Source organism: Nematostella vectensis, chromosome 14 (assembly GCF_932526225.1).
Source record: "Nematostella vectensis chromosome 14, jaNemVect1.1, whole genome shotgun sequence".
NCBI classification, from domain to species: domain Eukaryota; kingdom Metazoa; phylum Cnidaria; class Anthozoa; order Actiniaria; family Edwardsiidae; genus Nematostella; species Nematostella vectensis.
In genome coordinates, this window is record NC_064047.1 from 13,072,503 (window position 1) to 13,091,466 (window position 18,964).

At 42.3% G+C, this 18,964-nt stretch overlaps 1 protein-coding gene across 2 annotated transcripts in view; it reads left to right on the top strand.

Moving 5' to 3' along the window:
• LOC5520403 (polyphosphoinositide phosphatase-like) overlaps positions 1-18,797 on the top strand; it is a 40,397-nt gene extending 21,600 nt beyond the window's left edge. The window contains exons 14-27 of one of the 2 annotated variants that reach the window (XM_048721535.1): positions 3,725-3,850; positions 4,331-4,420; positions 4,769-4,827; positions 5,388-5,462; positions 6,013-6,104; positions 6,554-6,698; positions 7,082-7,140; positions 7,677-7,845; positions 8,050-8,118; positions 12,644-12,800; positions 16,726-16,805; positions 17,061-17,129; positions 17,628-17,825; positions 18,021-18,797. In XM_048721535.1, the coding sequence (XP_048577492.1) occupies positions 3,725-3,850; positions 4,331-4,420; positions 4,769-4,827; positions 5,388-5,462; positions 6,013-6,104; positions 6,554-6,698; positions 7,082-7,140; positions 7,677-7,845; positions 8,050-8,118; positions 12,644-12,800; positions 16,726-16,805; positions 17,061-17,129; positions 17,628-17,811 (1,374 nt within the window). In that variant the 3' untranslated portion in view covers positions 17,812-17,825; positions 18,021-18,797. Of the gene's footprint in view, positions 1-3,724; positions 3,851-4,330; positions 4,421-4,768; positions 4,828-5,387; positions 5,463-6,012; positions 6,105-6,553; positions 6,699-7,081; positions 7,141-7,676; positions 7,846-8,049; positions 8,119-12,643; positions 12,801-16,725; positions 16,806-17,060; positions 17,130-17,627 lie in introns of both variants that reach the window. The other variant, XM_048721534.1, reaches the window with a different exon arrangement.
• Positions 18,798-18,964: the final 167 nt, after the last annotated feature.

Sequence of the window (18,964 nt, forward strand, 5' to 3'; positions counted from 1 at the left end):
CTGGACAGACAAAAAAGGACAAAAATTCGATGAAGATTTTTCCAAGTAAATGCCATTTACCAAAATCATGTTCCCAGAAACATTGCAGATCATGTCATTTCTGAGAGAAAACATGATTTCTCCAGTAAAGCTCTCCATGGTTTTAATCTGTTGTTTAAACGATAGTTTTGTAGTTGTATACGAAAAATTAGCAATATATGATTCCTAGAATTCGTGATGGATATTTGTTATACGCGATGAATAAAACGAATAGTCCCTCATTTTCAAATGGAAAAAAATACTCTACTATTCAAATGGAAAAAATACTCTAGTATAGAAAGCGACGGGGTAGCTTTTGGAATTGCGAAAAATATTACCTATTTGTCCCAGTCATGGTTCCGGTATGCCATTTTGTTGTTATATCTTAAAGCTTGATGCACTTCAAAAATGATTTTAATATACCTTTATTTATTTAAGACTAGATAGTTTTTCTTTTATATTCCTTGTGTGTATTTTTTTTGACGAAAATAAACCTTGTTGGATTGATGCTTTTGGTCCGGCTAGCGCACCCCACCCGCCCCCTCCCCTCCCCCACTTAAAAAAACATATCTTTTTTGCTTATCGCAAATCCCATTTGGATGTAAGAAAAAAAAGGTTGGATGTTAAATACATGAGCAAATAAGCGTAAATAAAAAAAACTTATCCAGGTATCGGAGTTTTGCGTCCACATGGTTTCTGCGTGTGTTTTCGCTTGGTTGTAACATATGGCGTTACGAGCTTTATCTGGGTTTCCCCCTAATTAGCACCTTTATGATACATTGTCCTCACTATCTCGATTTTGATTGGCTAAAGAACCACGCAAATGAGCTAGCTGATTATTGATTTTATGAGCGCAATGCATCTTGGGCCTAGGGCGCGAATATTACGAGAGCTTTAGCTTTGCTGTAAACACAAATTGCTGCTAGCGTTTCTTCTTCGATAACGATTCCAAAAATATTTCTACAAAAGCAGCAAGTTACACTTTGTGAGACAATGTTTATTTGCCTTTGCAAAAAAGTTTTGTTTTCGCGAAAGTATTTTTTTACTGGATCAATGTATACTTAAAATGATTATTGGATGATGTTTTTGTGATATTAGGAACAAACGTCTCGTGGAACCATTTGTCTCAAGCATTGATAATTCTGGATATCACAAAGACCTCATCCAACAAAATATAGAAATTTAGCCATCGCCATTCGCCGTTCTAACTGATAACCTTAATTGAAATAAGCGTTTTCCCAGTTTCCTGTTTGTGTTGCACTTTTTATTCTAAAAAGACCATTTTATCCAAATTTATCAACACGTCCACCACAGCTTCAAGTAGTGATCTTATACCTTAATTAAGCCAAACTGTCGTCTTGTTTTTAAATTCACGCTCTTGTGTTTTGTTCGCTACCTGTACTGAAAAAAACGAAATTATTTTTAAAACTGTTGAAGGCTAGAAAATTGTGCCATGCAAATCAGAGTAGTTTTGATCTGGCAATAGTAGAGCATGTGGAGAAAAGAGTGTAAATAATTATAATTATAGTGAGATTGAAATTTTACAATGAAATGTGTCTATATATCACGAATTGGAATCAAATATTAAAAAAAAACATTTATTGCATATGTTACATCCAGTTTAAAGAGACGTGACTAATTTGAAGATAATGATTGCTTAAAAAAGCAGCGGATTGCATAATTGTATTTTTTTTTAATTTTAATATTATTTTTATCATCATCATCATCCATCATTATCCATCTTGAAAAGATTTCAGTAGGAAAACTTAGAGGCTAATATGGGGGGGAGGACGCGTCTTCCCACAATGCATCGCTTTCCAAATATATTATCAACTGCCTCGCCCCCAGCGATGGTGCCAGTTCGCTATGGACGCCATAGCGATACATTCTCTCCAAGCTGATGAGTTTGAAAAGTCAACCTGTGTTCATGTCTACTGCGTCGATTTGGGTGCAAAACTTCCCATTTCAGCTGTAAATACTTCACTTGTTGAATTTAAAACTGTAATTGGCCACATAAGCTTTCCAAATGAGCTACAACAGCGACGAATTACGTTATTTGCCGAGAGAGAAGAGTTGCTGTAGCTGTTTAAGGAATGTTCTTCGCCGGCGGTTATTGAAAAGACAAAAAATAAGTCGGGTTTGTTTAGGATAACACATTCAATGATCACTTTTTGTATGTTACTGCCAACCTAAGACAGTAAACAAAAACTTTTTCGCGCAAAGCATGACGGGAAGACGCATCCTACTCCCGTTGAGGCTAATATCTTTGTTGGCATAGTCAAGGAACAATGCATGGTTGAGCCACTATGTTAGTGTCACAATTCCATTTTACGATCCAAGCTTCTCCTGCGTTGCACGGTTATGCCTTACCTAACCTATCTATCGTGTGTTAAAAACACCAAAAGGCAATTCCTTTCCTTTTTTAGCACTTCTACCTTCCGTGCGCTTCCAGTAGCAGATAATCTACTGTAAAAGATGAACGCTACCTTTATAACGTTTCTCTATTCTCCCCTAAGGTCTACAAGGCGACTGGGTTCTTTCTAACGTGTCTCCATTCTGTCCTAAGGTCTACAAGGCGACTGGGTTCTTTCTAACGTTTCTCCATTCTGCCCTAATGTCTTCAAGGCGACTGGGTTCTTTCTAACTTTTCTCCATTCTCACCTAAGGTCTCCAAGGCGACTGGGTTATCTCTAACGTTTTTCCATTCTCCCCTAAGGTCCACAAGGCGACTGGGTTATTTCTAACACTTCCATATTCTCCCGTAAGGTCTTCAAGGCGCCTTGGTTATTTCTAACGTTTCTCCATCCTCTCCAAAGGTCTTCAAGGCAACTGGGTTGTTTCTAACGTTTCTCCATTCTCCCCTAAGGTCTACAAGGCGACTGGGTTCTTTCTAACGTGTCTCCATTCTGTCCTAAGGTCTACAAGGCGACTGGGTTCTTTCTAACGTTTCTCCATTCTGCCCTAATGTCTTCAAGGCGACTGGGTTCTTTCTAACGTTTCTCCATTCTGCCCTAATGTCTTCAAGGCAACTGGGTTTTTTCTAACGTTTCTCCATTCTGCCCTAATGTCTTCAAGGCGACTGCGTTCTTTCTAACGTTTCTCCATTCTCCCCTTAGGTCTACAAAGCAACTGGGTTCTTTGTAACGCTTCTCCATTCTCTCCTAACGACGACTGGGTTATTTCTAACGTTTCTCCATCCTCCCCTAAGGTCTTCAAGGCGCCTTGGTTATTTCTAACGTTTCTCCATCCTCCCCTAAGGTCTTCAAGGCGACTGGGTTGTTTCTAACGTTTCTCCATCATTCCCTAAGGTCTTCATGGCGACTGGGTTTTTTTAACGTTTCTCCATTTGGCTCTAATGTCTTCAAGGCGACTGGGTTGTTTCTAACGTTTCTCCATCATTCCCTAAGGTCTTCATGGCGACTGGGTTTTTTTAACGTTTCTCCATTTGGCCCTAATGTCTTCAAGGCGACTGGGTTGTTTCTAACGTTTCTCCATCCCCCCCTAAGGTCTTCATGGCGACTGGGTTCTTTCTAACGTTTCTGCATTCTGCCCTAAGGTCTACAAGGCGACTGGGTTCTTTCTAACGTTTCTCCATCCTCCCCTAAGGTCTTCGAGGCGACTGGGTTATTTCTAACGTTTCTTCATTCTGCACTAAGGTCTTTAGGGCGACTGGGTTATTTCTGACGAATCTCTATTCTCTCCAAAGGTCTTCAAGGCGACTGGGTTCTTTCACAGTGGACATGAGCTGCACTGCAATCGACTTCGGCGACATCCAGGATGGCAGGGGATGAGGGGACAAGACTACAGCGATGACCGTGTAGGGAGGTGTCAGGTGTGACAAAGTGATAATTGCAGGGGTGGGGTAAGGTAGATGAGAGTACAGTGACGGCCGTGTTGGGAGGTGTTTGATGTGACAAAGTGATACTTGTAGAGGTGGGGTAGGATTACAGCGATGACCGTTTGAGATGTCAGGTGTGACTAAGTCATACTCGCTAGGGTGGGGTGAGGTAAAGACGACAGCAATGACCGTGTTCACAGATTTATAAAGCTCCGTGATAGCAGATTTGCACAGATTTACGAAAGAGATGGTGTTTGGCAAGGAAGGTATCATTACAGTGAAACCATGAGGGGAAATTTCATGTACAACTAATTTTTAGAGCACTTGCAGGGTTGGGGTAAGAAACTGTCTGGTTACTATTGATGCTCAGGCCTTACCCTTGTAAAGGGAAAGTCTGACTGGATTCTGTTGATACTAAGGCTTTGCCCTTGTAAAGGAAGACTGTTTTCTGACTGGTTTCTGTTGATCCTTCAGACAGGTGTTCTGCGTGTTAATTGTGTAGATTGTCTTGATCGTACCAACACTGCACAGTTCATGGCCGGCAAATGTGCGCTAGGATTCCAGGTAATACCTCCGAATTTCGATATCAGATGCGATGTAAAAGTATTTCATTTAAAAGTTTCAGTATGCAAATCTCAGCTATATCCGGCAATCAAGTTGCAATATTTTTAAAATGGAACTATACAATACACTCTATTGTTAGCAAACTTGTGTTGATTTATATAACGCATTCAGAATCTACTTTCAAGCAGGATTGTGGTACATATTAGCCAATAACATTTATCATGTTTTGTGTTGTTCGTCTATTTTTATTCTATTTTTTACTATATTCTTTGTTACATAGCGAATAATTTGATACTAGCTTTGTATGGTTTCAATAAAATGAGCTTGCTGTATTCCTGTATTCCTTAGCTGTATTCCTTAGGGGTGATTGACAAGCCCTCTGTAGAGTTCGACTCCGATGCGGTCAGGTAGGACAATGACTAAATACAGAAAAAATAATTTCTATCCAAAGAAAGGGGAAAGGGGACTGGATTCCATGGCCCGTCCCCCACCACTCCTCCCTTGCATCGTCCACTCAGACCTACTTAATCATTTCAGTCTACTTATTACTTATACCTACTTAACATTTCAGTCCATGGATATAGATTGCCTAGGTTTTGTTCTTATACCAGGGAGGTTTATTTATATTTAACTTTTTTTTGTAAGGGTACATTCAGATGCTCCTACCCGAGATAAAACTCAGTAGTTGACAAATCAATGAACAGCCTGTTATTTTTGTTTTGAATAAAAAAATTTCTTTTGGAAGGTTTAAAGCAATGGTTGTAGAAAATTATATTTAAAAAAATGTTTTTTTAGTACGGAGTGTGGAATCAAGACAATGTTGAATTTCGATTTCAAATACGCGTTTTTCACCCAACATAATTACTTCTAGCATATTTATTTATTACGAGAATATTTGCTTACTTCTAGCCTATTTGCTTACTTCTAGCCTATTTGCTTACTTCTAGCCTATTTGTTTAAATCATAGAATCCTGGAGGACTTATATGAGGCACACGGAGATACGCTCGCTCTACAGTATGGCGGCTCACAGCTCGTGCACGGGTAGGCGTGCCTTTTCTGATTTGACTGATAGCTAATGCATCATTAATTAAGTGTCTTTATTAGTTGACACCTATTGCACTGGTCGGCGTGCTTCTTTTGAATTGATTGATAGCTCGTGCAACGGTATGCGTGTTTCTTTTGATTTGATTGATTGCTTGTTTTATATTTTTTCTTGTGGAAGTCACTTTGAGCTGAGAAGGCGGAGATAGGAGGTTAGCATTTTGGAACAACTAAAATTTGTGATACATGGCATAATTATCCATGCCAGTGTATTTTCCTAACTAGAAGAGAGGCATTACGCTCGAGATCTTCAATCTTCAGAAGAAGAGACTTGGATTTTTTTAATGGGTTCTTTATGTTCACTTATTATTTACTATGCACAAAACTTTTGTTCGAAGAAAACAACATCAATTGGTCCTTCTTTTAAAATGGCTTGTCGTTACAAGTTAAAACTGGTTTAAAGTTTTTTGTTGTCTTATTAACTACGCATCAGCTCATATTTATTGATGCAAGAGTTTGCATTTCCTGATGTCGCGTTGCTTGGTTGCAGGATCCAGACGTACCGTAAAGTGTCTCCTTTCACATCACACTCACGTGACATCATGCAGACTATATCTCGTTACTATAGTAACAGATTCAACGGTGAGTCACACAGCTTGACGATTATTCGGTCAATGATGATGGTAATATTGATGAAAATATCAATTATGGTGATGGTGATGATGGTAATATTGATGAAGATATCAATTATGGTGATGGTGATGATGAAGATATTAATTATGGTTATGATGATGATGGTAATGTTGATGAAGATATCAATTATGTGATGGTGATGATGATAATATTGATGAAGATATCAATTATGGTGATGGTGATGATGGTAAATTGATGAAGATATCAATTATGGTAATGGTGATGATGGTAATGTTGATGAAGATATCAATTATGGTGAAGATGATGACAAATATGTTGATAATAATGATGTCAATTGTGATGGTAATGATGATGCCGATTTTAATATTAGGTTGATAAAGAAAATTGATCCTGATGACTAAAAGGGTGATAATGATAATGGCTTATTTGTGTGTTAGATGCTGATAAGCAGCAGGCCATGAATGTGTTCTTGGGTGTGTTCGTACCACGTAATGGCATCCTGAACATCTGGGACCTACCGACTGACTACTATCTCCACCACTCATCCACACGCAACTTGAGGAGAAACAAGACGCGCAAGAGGTACAAGAATAATTGTGGTGATAGTTGTGATGGTGAAGTTGATGGTGATGGTGATGTTAGTGTTGATGATGGTGGTGATGGTGATGGTAGTGATGAAGACGGTTATGGTAGTGGTGATGATGATTGTGATGGTGATGGTGATGGTGATGGTGATGGTGATGGTGATGGTGGTGGTGGTGGTGATGGTGATGGTGATGGTGATGGTGACGGTGACGGTGACGGTGACGGTGACGGTGATGGCAGTGATGGTGGTGGTGATAGTATTGGTGATGGTGGCAGTTTTGATCATTCTGATCATAGTGATGGTGATGATGATGGGAATCATATGATGATGGTCATGGTAATTATATCATAAATATATTGCTAACTTTTTTATGTTTTAGCTACACCCAGTGGCTAGATGGCGTTGTCCTTAATAGTTTGCCATACCCGATATGGGAAGGTACAGCATGTTGCCTTTTTCTGATTTTATTTTCCTTTCCTTTTTTTCTTCTCCCCCCCCCCCCCCTTGGGCTGGCATTGGTCCTGTAGCTAGATAATAAGAACAATGACACAAAGTTAACAATTACTCGTTATTTTGTGTATGGCATAGAATACCATGAGGCCTTGCAACCGTCGCTATCAGCCTTCATTAACAAAACTACATTTTCCTACTATAAACCATATGGTTTTGATTTTTCTCTATCTTTCCTTGTTTTGACTAATCTATAACGTACTTCATTGTCATATCATAGTAGGATTACAAAATGGATTTCTCTATATTATAGGGGTGTACATTGTTGATATTTCTCCATCTTTTCTTGTTTTTGACTAATCTATAGCGTACTTCATTGCCATATCATAGTAAGATTACAAAATGGATTTCTCTATATTACAGTGGTGTACATTGTTGATATTTCTCTATCTTTTCTTGTGTTAACTCATCTATAACGTATTGCATTGCCACACCATAGTTAGATCTCTCTATATATATAACAGGGGCGTGCCTGGGTCTAAGTGATCTCCCTGACCCTGAGGACAGCGTGATTTTACCGCGAAGTCAGACGATCGAGGACCAGCAGGTGGACGTGTTCCGCGAGTTCTACAGTCCACACGTGCTGTCCGTCTTTGAGACGATCTACCAACTGACGATGCAAAAGTCATGCAAGTGCGTCCAGGCTTTCTATTGATTGCCCCCTGCTGATTCTCGATTCAGCGAAATGACTCTGTTCTAACAGAAGCGTGTAATATTCCACTGTAACTGAGTCTATTTCCCACAAGATCAGACCACCTAGTTTTTTTTCTACAACGTGTCTCTATTTCAACTAAGCAGTGTTTTTTCTAATATTATTACGCACTTTGTCTTTGCCAGAGACTTTATGCCTTCAAATTGCATAGACCACAGCCCGTTCGTGGTCAGAGCACCATTCAAATCTCCGACGTGAGTATAAATTACATGAACCCCCTATGACATTGACCCTCTCATAACCTTGACTCCCCTATGACATTGACCCCCTCATAACCTTGACTCCCCTGACCCTAGACACTATCACCTTGACTCCCCTATGACATTGACCCCCTTATAACCTTGACTCCCCTATGACATTGACCCCCTCATAACCTTGACTCCCCTATGACATTGACCCCCTCATAACCTTGACTCCCCTATGACATTGACCCCCTCATAACCTTGACTCCCCTGACCCTAGACGCTATCACCTTGACTCTCCTATGACATTGACCCCCTTATAACCTTGACTCCCCTATGACATTGACCCCCTCATAACCTTGACTCCCCTATGACATTGACCCCCTCATAACCTAGACTCCCCTGACCCTAGACACTATCACCTTGACTCCCCTATGACATTGACCCCCTCATAACCTTGACTCCCCTATGACATTGACCCCCTCATAACCTTGACTCCCCTATGACATTGACCCCCTCATAACCTTGACTCCCCTGACCCTAGACACTATCACGTTGACTCCCCTATGACATTGACCCCCTCATAACCTTGACTCCCCTATGACATTGACCCCCTCATGACCTTGACTCCCCTATGACATTGACCCCCGCATAACCTTGACTCCCCTGACCCTAGACGCTATCACCTTGACTCCCCTATGACATTGACCCCCTCATAACCTTGACTCCCCTATAACATTGACCCCCTCATAACCTTGACTCCCCTATGACATTGACCCCCTCATAACCTTGACTCCCCTATGACATTGACCCCCTCATAACCTTGACTCCCCTATGACATTGACCCCCTCATAACCTTGACTCCCCTATGACATTGACCCCCTCATAACTTTGACTCCCCTATGACATTGACCCCCTCATAACCTTGACTCCCCTGACCCTAGACACTATCACCTTGACTCCCCTATGACATTGACCCCCTTATAACCTTGACTCCCCTATGACATTGACCCCCTTATAACCTTGACTCCCCTATGACATTGACCCCCTCATAACTTTGACTCCCCTATGACATTGACCCCCTCATAACCTTGACTCCCCTGACCCTAGACACTATCACCTTGACTCCCCTATGACATTGACCCCCTCATAACCTTGACTCCCCTATGACATTGACCCCCTCATAACCTTGACTCCCCTATGACATTGACCCCCGCATAACCTTGACTCCCCTGACCCTAGACGCTATCACCTTGACTCCCCTATGACATTGACCCCCTCATAACCTTGACTCCCCTATGACATTGACCCCCTCATAACCTTGACTCCCCTATGACATTGACCCCCTCATAACCTTGACTCCCCTATGACATTGACCCCCTCATAACCTTGACTCCCCTATGACATTGACCCCCTCATAACCTTGACTCCCCTATGACATTGACCCCCTCATAACTTTGACTCCCCTATGACATTGACCCCCTCATAACCTTGACTCCCCTATGACATTGACCCCCTCATAACCTTGACTCCCCTATAACATTGACCCCCTCATAACCTTGACTCCCCTGACCCTAGACGCTATCACCTTGACTCCCCTATGACATTGACCCCCTTATAACCTTGACTCCCCTATGACATTGACCCCCTCATAACCTTGACTCCCCTATGACATTGACCCCCTCATAACCTTGACTCCCCTGACCCTAGACGCTATCACCTTGACTCCCCTATGACATTGACCCCCTTATAACCTTGACTCCCCTATGACATTGACCCCCTCATAACCTTGACTCCCCTATGACATTGACCCCCTCATAACCTTGACTCCCCTGACCCTAGACACTATCACCTTGACTCCCCTATGACATTGACCCCCTCATAACCTTGACTCCCCTATGACATTGACCCCCTCATAACCTTGACTCCCCTGACCCTAGACACTATCACCTTGACTCCCCTATGACATTGACCCCCTCATAACCTTGACTCCCCTATGACATTGACCCCCTCATAACCTTCACTCCCCTGACCCTAGACACTATCACCTTGACTCCCCTATGACATTGACCCCCTCATAACCTTGACTCCCCTATGACATTGACCCCCTCATAACCTTGACTCCCCTGACCCTAGACGCTATCACCTTGACTCCCCTATGACATTGACCCCCTCATAACCTTGACTCCCCTATGACATTGACCCCCTCATAACCTTGACTCCCCTATGACATTGACCCCCTCATAACCTTGACTCCCCTATGACATTGACCCCCTCATAACCTTGACTCCCCTATGACATTGACCCCCTCATAACCTTGACTCCCCTATGACATTGACCCCCTCATAACCTTGACTCCCCTATGACATTGACCCCCTTATAACCTTGACTCCCCTATGACATTGACCCCCTCATAACCTTGACTCCCCTATGACATTGACCCCCTTATAACCTTGACTCCCCTATGACATTGACCCCCTCATAACCTTGACTCCCCTGACCCTAGACACTATCACCTTGACTCCCCTATGACATTGACCCCCTCATAACCTTGACTCCCCTATGACATTGACCCCCTCATAACCTTGACTCCCCTGACCCTAGACACTATCACCTTGACTCCCCTATGACATTGACCCCCTCATAACCTTGACTCCCCTGACCCTGGACACTATAACCTTGACTTCCCTATGACATTGACCCCCTCATAACCTTGACTCCCCTATGACATTGACCCCCTCATAACCTTGACTCCCCTGACCCTAGACGCTATCACCTTGACTCCCCTATGACATTGACCCCCTCATAACCTTGACTCCCCTGACCCTGGACACTATCACCTTGACTCCCCTATGGCAATCACCCTTTATGACCTCGACCCTCCTGTGACCTTGGCCATCTATGACCCGAACCACTTATGACCTTGACCACCCTTTAACTATGACCGTCTATGACCCGAACCACTTATGACCTTGACCACCCTTTAACCTTGACCCTCTATGACCCGAACCACTTATGACCTTGACCACCCTTTAACCTTGACCCTCTATGACCCGAACCACTTATGACCTTGACCACCCTTTAACCTTGACCCTCTATGACTCGAACCACTTATGACCTCGACCACCCTTTAACCTTGACCCTCTATGACCCGAACCACTTATGACCTTGACCACCCTTTAACCTTGACCCTCTATGACCCGAACCACTTATGACCTTGACCACCCTTTGACCTTGACCCTCTATGACCCGAACCACTTATGTTATTGACCCCCTTTGACCATGATCCCCCTTATGTCAAATGTTGTTGAAAGCCTTCTTTGCCTTAGACTTTTTAAAATATGAAAATCATGCATTTGACATTTTGTCTTTTATACCTTAAGGTGGCGCGCCGAGGTTGTTTTGGCTAAACAGCTTATATACTATGTTCCCTACAGAAGACTCATTTTCGGCGCGATTTTCGTAAATTTTTCAGATTTTATTAATACATCTATGCTTTATCAGATTCCGCTAGATTCACTCTTCTTAGAAATCAAATTATTTTTTGTCATGCAAGTTAAAAGGAAGCAATATTTTAATATTAAAATAAAAATCTCGAAATCTGCGCGATGAATTTTTCTAAATTTACAGATATCTGTACGAAATGCACAAACCGGGATCTCAGTTCCGCTCGTGCAACTTTGTCACATGTGAAACAAACAAGGCAGCTCGTCGATTACCATGTGTGACGCTGGCGTGGGCTTCGTTTGAAGCGCGTTCATATCCTCAACTTTCGATTCTAGTTTCTCATAAACGCAGGTTCGACATGCAACTGCATTAAGCAAGTACTTTCGGTAAGGCCTATTTTAGCCATAGCGCCGGGTAATAGTTTAGAAGAGACGCGGCTTGGGCTCAAATGTTGAAAAGGAATAAATTCTTTAGTTTTCTAATTATCTTAATAAAAATATCTCGAATTGACCATCTGGAATTTATTCTTGTGCAACACTGGTCCTCTCGCCCCTCTCACACAAGTTGCCTTAGGGTGTGGACTTAGCAGTGGGCGTAAATTCGGGGATGGATCTTTGTAGGCAAGAGTGCATTTATTTTTTTAAAGATTGCGAGGACAATTTTGGCGTAAAATAAAGATTCATCAATCGCGAAGTTTGACAGGTCAGTTTTAAGCCAAAAATTCGTGTACTTCAAGCTGGAGTATTGTTAGGTGTTACTGTTAATTTAGAAAAAAATTCATCGCGCAGATTTCGATATTTTTATTTTAATATAAAAAAATTGCTTCCATTTACCTTGCATGAAATAATATAATTTGATTTCAAATAAGTGTGAATCTTGCGGGATCTGACAAAGCATAGATGTATTAATAAAATCTGAAAAATTCACGAAAATCAAGCCGAAAATGAGTCTAATATAGGGAACTCAGTAAAAGCTGTTTAAGCCAAAACAACCTCTCAATATCAAAACTTCACTTTTGAAGTCGTTTAAGCCTTTTTGATGATAATCTAAAAGAACTAAGACATCATTAGAAGAACCATTGCGATTTTAGGCGAAGACGAGTGCCAGTTCGTAAGGCGGTAGCTGCAGCCCCTGGGCTCCCTGTGGAAGAGAGCAGTGATGAAGATGGTAGTTCGGATGATGATGGGCTAACTGACCTTTCACCTCAAAAGAACCCGAGTCTAAGCTCTACCGACATCTCATTCAAGGTAAACTACCTCCAGTCTACTGACATCTCATTCAATGCAAACTACCCCCTGTCTACTGGGATCTCATTCAAGGCAAACTACCCCCTGTCTACTGACATGTTATTCAAAGTAAACTACCCCCAGTCTCCTGGGATCTCATTCAAGGTAAACTACCCCCTGTCTACTGACATCTCATTCAAGGTAAACTACCCACTGTCTACTGACATCTCATTCAAGGTAAACTACCCCCAGTCTACTGACATCTCATTCAAGGTAAATAATCCAGTCTACCGACATCTCATTCAAGGTAAACTACCTCCAGTCTACTGACATCTCATTCAATGCAAACTACCCCCTGTCTACTGGGATCTCATTCAAGGCAAACTACCCCCTGTCTACTGACATGTTATTCAAAGTAAACTACCCCCAGTCTCCTGGGATCTCATTCAAGGTAAACTACCCTCTGTCTACTGACATCTCATTCAAGGTAAACTACCCACTGTCTACTGACATCTCATTCAAGGTAAACTACCCCCAGTCTACTGGGATATCATTCAAGGTAAACTACCCCCAGTCTACTGACATCTCATTCAAGGTAAACTACCCCCTGTCTACTGACATCTCATTCAAGGTAAATAATCCAGTCTTCTGACATCTCATTCAAGGTAAACTACCCCCTGTCTACTGACATCTCATTCAAGGTAAACTACCCCCAGTCTACTGACATCTCATTCAAGGTAAACTACCCCCTGTCTACCGACATCTCATTCAAGGTAAACTACCCCCTGTCTACTGACATCTCATTCAAGGTAAACTACCCCCAGTCTACTGGGATCTCATTCAAGGTAAACTACCCCCAGTCTACTGACATCTCATTCAAGGTAAACTACCCCCAGTCTACTGGGATCTCATTCAAGGTAAACTACCCCCAGTCTACTGACATCTCATTCAAGGTAAACTACCCCCTCTCTACTGACATCTCATTCAAGGTAAACTACCCCCTGTCTACTGACATCTCATTCAAGGCAAACTACCCCCAGTCTACTGACATCTCATTCAAGGTAAACTACCTCCAGTCTACTGACATCTCATTCAAGGCAAACTACCCCCAGTCTACTGTCATCTCATTCAAGGTAAACTACCCCCTGTCTACTGACATCTCATTCAAGGTAAACTACCCCCAGTCTACTGACATCTCATTCAAGGTAAACTACCCCCAGTCTACCGACATCTCATTCAAGGTAAACTACCCCCTGTCTACTACATCTCATTCAAGGTAAACTACCCCCAGTCTACTGACATCTCATTCAAGGTAAACTACCCCCAGTCTACTGACATCTCATTCAAGGTAAACTACCCCCAGTCTACTGACATCTCATTCAAGGTAAACTACCCCCTGTCTACTGACATCTCATTCAAGGTAAACTACCTCCAGTCTACTGACATCTCGTTCAAGGTAAACTACCCCCAGTCTACCGACATCTCATTCAAGGTAAACTACCCCCTGTCTACTGACATCTCATTCAAGGTAAACTACCCCCAGTCTACTGACATCTCATTCAAGGTAAACTACCCCCAGTCTACTGACATCTCATTCTAGGTAAACTACCCCCTGTCTACTGACATCTCATTCAAGGTAAACTACCCCCAGTCTACTGACATCTCATTCAAGGTAAACTACCCCCAGTCTACTGACATCTCATTCAAGGTAAACTACCCCCTGTCTACTGGGATCTCATTCAAGGTAGACTACCCCCAGTCTACCGACATATCATTCAAGGTAAACTACCCACAGTCTACTGGGATTTCATTCAAGGTAAACTACCCCCAGTCTACTGACATCTCATTCAAGGTAAACTACCCCCAGTCTACTGGGATCTCATTCAAGGTAAACTACCCCCAGTCTACCGACATATCATTCAAGGTAAACTACCCACAGTCTACTGGGATCTCATTCAAGGTAAACTACCCCCAGTCTACTGACATGTCATTCAAGGTAAACTACCCCCAGTCCACTGGGATCTCATTCAAGGTAAACTACCCCCTGTCTCCTGGGATCTCATTCAAGGAAAACTACCCCCTGTCTACTGACATCTCATTCAAGGTAAACTACCCCCAGTCTACTGACATCTCCTTCAAGGTAAACTACCCCCAGTCTACTGACATCTCATTCAAGGTAAACTACCCCCAGTCTACTGGGATCTCATTCAAGGTAAACTACCCCCTGTCTACTGACATCTCATTCAAGGTAAACTACCCCCAGTCTACTGACATCTCATTCAAGGTAAACTACCCCCTGTCTACTGACTTGTTATTCAAGGTAAACTACCCCCAGTCTACTGACATGTCATTCAAGGTAAACTACCCCCAGTCTACTGACATCTCATTCAAGGTAAACTACCCCCTGTCTACTGACATCTCATTTAAGGTAAACTACCCCCAGTCTACCGACATCTCATTCAAGGTAAACTACCCCCAGTCTACTGGGATCTCATTCAAGGCAAACTACCCCCAGTCTACTGACATCTCATTCTAGGTAAACTACCCCCTGTCTACTGGGATCTCATTCAAGGTAAACTACCCCCAGTCTACTTGGATCTCATTCAAGGTAAACTACCCCCAGTCTACTGGGATCTCATTCAAGGTAAACTACCCCCAGTCCACTGGGATCTCATTCAAGGTAAACTACCCCCTGTCTACTGGGATCTCATTCAAGGTAAACTACCCCCTGTCTACTGACATCTCATTCAAGGTAAACTACCCCCTGTCTACTGACTTGTTATTCAAGGTAAACTACCCCCAGTCTACTGACATGTCATTCAAGGTAAACTACCCCCAGTCTACTGACATCTCATTCAAGGTAAACTACCCCCTGTCTACTGACATCTCATTTAAGGTAAACTACCCCCAGTCTACCGACATCTCATTCAAGGTAAACTACCCCCAGTCTACTGGGATCTCATTCAAGGCAAACTACCCCCAGTCTACTGACATCTCATTCTAGGTAAACTACCCCCTGTCTACTGGGATCTCATTCAAGGTAAACTACCCCCTGTCTACTGGGATCTCATTCAAGGTAAACTACCCCCTGTCTACTTGGATCTCATTCAAGGTAAACTACCCCCAGTCTACTGACATCTCCTTCAAGGTAAACTACCCCCAGTCTACTGACATCTCCTTCAAGGCAAACTACCCCCAGTCTACTGTCATCTCATTCAAGGCAAACTACCCCCAGTCTACTGACATCTCATTCAAGGTAAACTACCCCCAGTCTACTGACATCTCCTTCAAGGCAAACTACCCCCAGTCTACTGTCATCTTATTCAAGGCAAACTACCCCCAGTCTACTGACATCTCATTCAAGGTAAACTACCCCCAGTCTACTGACATCTCCTTCAAGGCAAACTACCCCCAGTCTACTGACATCTCATTCAAGGTAAACTACCCCCAGTCTACTGACATCTCCTTCAAGGCAAACTACCCCCAGTCTACTGGGATCTCATTCAAGGTAAACTACCCCCTGTCTACTTGGATCTCATTCAAGGTAAACTACCCCCAGTCTACTAACATCTCCTTCAAGGCAAACTACCCCCAGTCTACTAACATCTCCTTCAAGGCAAACTACCCCCTGTCTACTGGGATCTCATTCGAGCTAGACTACCCCCAGTCTACTGACATCTCATTCAAGGTAAACTACCCCCTCTCTACTGGGATCTCATTCAAGGTAAACTACCCCCAGTCTACTGACATCTCATTCAAGGTAAACTACCCCCAGTCTACTGACATCTCCTTCAAGGCAAACTACCCCCAGTCTACTGACATGTTATTTAAGGCAAACTACCTTCAGTCTACTGACATCTCCTTCAAGGCAAACTACCCCCGTCTCAGCTCCTCAGGTGAAGAAAATGCCTGTCAATCTAAGCTCTCCTTAATTTCCACCCAACAGGATCTGATGCCCTCGATGAAGAAGGTCTACGGAGTCGGGTTGTGTGAGCCAGATGTTGAGAGCAAGGAAACTTATGACAGGTAACGCAGCCTATCAGTGCTCAGAGCCGACGTTACATGTCCATGTCACCTGGTATTTTTTTTTAATAAAAGTAAAACATTAAACTTTTTAGACAATAAAACATGCTTTAAATATGTCTTACGTCTAAAGAGAAATACAAAAATATATATATTTAGTGCGCTTCAATTTAGTTTATTTAGCTGCAAAAAAGAACCTCAAACATTGTTGTTAACATATTTTCTTCGTTAACTCTTCACTTAACGATTTTTTTTTAGGTTTGTTCACTTTGGTAAGGTCGCTGGAGCAAATCGCACAAGCACTGCGAGCAAAATAAATTACCACTGGTAAGATTAATATGATTAAGTCCTCACAATTTGGGTTAATTTGTTCAGGGTCCTGAAGGGTATTCGCGTTTGTTCCTTCTTTCCCCACGCCATTTTTTAATAAAGTCAAGGAGTCAAGAGCTCTGCAAAGGGGATTACGGGAAGCGGAGTGCCCTGAACAATATATGCGCTTTCGGGTTTTGACTTCTTTTCGACCTCTTGGTGGTATACCGAAATTATCCAAAACAAGAGAAGGAATTTGAATCAAGAACCTCAATTTTTATAGTGATATTTCATTGTTCTGACGCTTTCTTGGTGTCGCAGTCCCTGGACCGAGCTAAAAAATGTGTTCGATTAGTGACAATCCATGACAACCCCTCGATAACAACAGACAAATGCCAACGTCAGATGCCAACGTCGCATTATCCTTCTAACTCTTCTAGAGCGGCATGATAATGCGACCCCGGCACGCCGCTTAATCTAGGCCTAAGATGCTAAGTCTATTGAGGTCTCTTGTAGGAGGAAACATCGTCCGTTTAACCATGACAGCAGTTGGCAAGTCAAGCTACCGTCCGTAGACCGAAACACAGTCATGTTGTACAGCGGTTACACCCAGACGACTCGACATGGACACCTCGGTGTTCACATGAACAGCGCAACTCTACGAACCTACAGGACTTATGTCAACAGCTTTAGGCAGTGAAACCGGTAAAACAGGTTAAAGTACGGAGAACTTAGAGGACTTATGTCAACAGCTTCAGGCTGTGAAACCAGTAAAACGGGTTAAAGTACGGAGAACTTACAGGACTTATGTCAACAGCTTCAGGCTGTGAAACCAGTAAAACGGGTTAAAGTACGGAGAACTTACAGGACTTATTTCAACAGCTTCAGGCAGTGAAACCAGTAAAACAGGTTAAAGTACGGAGAACTTACAGGACTTATGTCAACAGCTTCAGGCAGTGAAACCAGTAAAACGGGTTAAAGTACGGAGAACTTACAGGACTTATGTCAACAGCTTCAGGCTGTGAAACCAGTAAAACGGGTTAAAGTACGGAGAACTTACAGGACTTATGTCAACAGCTTTAGGCAGTGAAACCAGTAAAACGGGTTAAAGTACGGGGAACTTACAGGACTTATGTCAACAGCTTCAGGCAGTGAAACCAGTAAAACGGGTTAAAGTACGGAGAACTGACAGGACTTATGTCAACAGCTTCAGGCAGTGAAACCAGTAAAACGGGTTAAAGTACGGAGAACTTACAGGACTTATGTCAACAGCTTCAGGCAGTGAAACCAGTAAAACGGGTTCAAGTACGGAGAACTTACAGGACTTATGTCAACAGCTTCAGGCAGTGAAACCAGTAAAACGGGTTCAAGCATGGCTAATTGAACTTACACAAAAATAGAACCATTTTGCTCGCAAGAGAAACATAAGACAGAAGCTTAATTGCCATAGATTAGAACTAAAATAATTTTAAGTACGCGAAACGACACTTTTATTAAACGAAAATAAACGATTTATTACAAATATTAGATACAATGTGCATTTAAAAAACCCACAAATGAACACTAATGAATGCACTGAGTTACTGTATATATAAAATTATAATATTACTTCATCCATTGACAATTCAAATATAAAGTTTTTGCCAAAAATGCATATGTTTTCGTAATAAAAGAATCCATTGAAAACTGTATCAATTTGTTTTCACAAAGCTACAGAACAGGAAGAAAAATAACAGAATATGTTCTGAACTTGGGAGGTAAAGATGTGTGTTGGGGGAGGGGGGGGGGGGTACGGGGTTTTCTCGTCAATTTCTCAAGAATTGCGAAAGTAAAATTAAAATTTAAATCGTCGT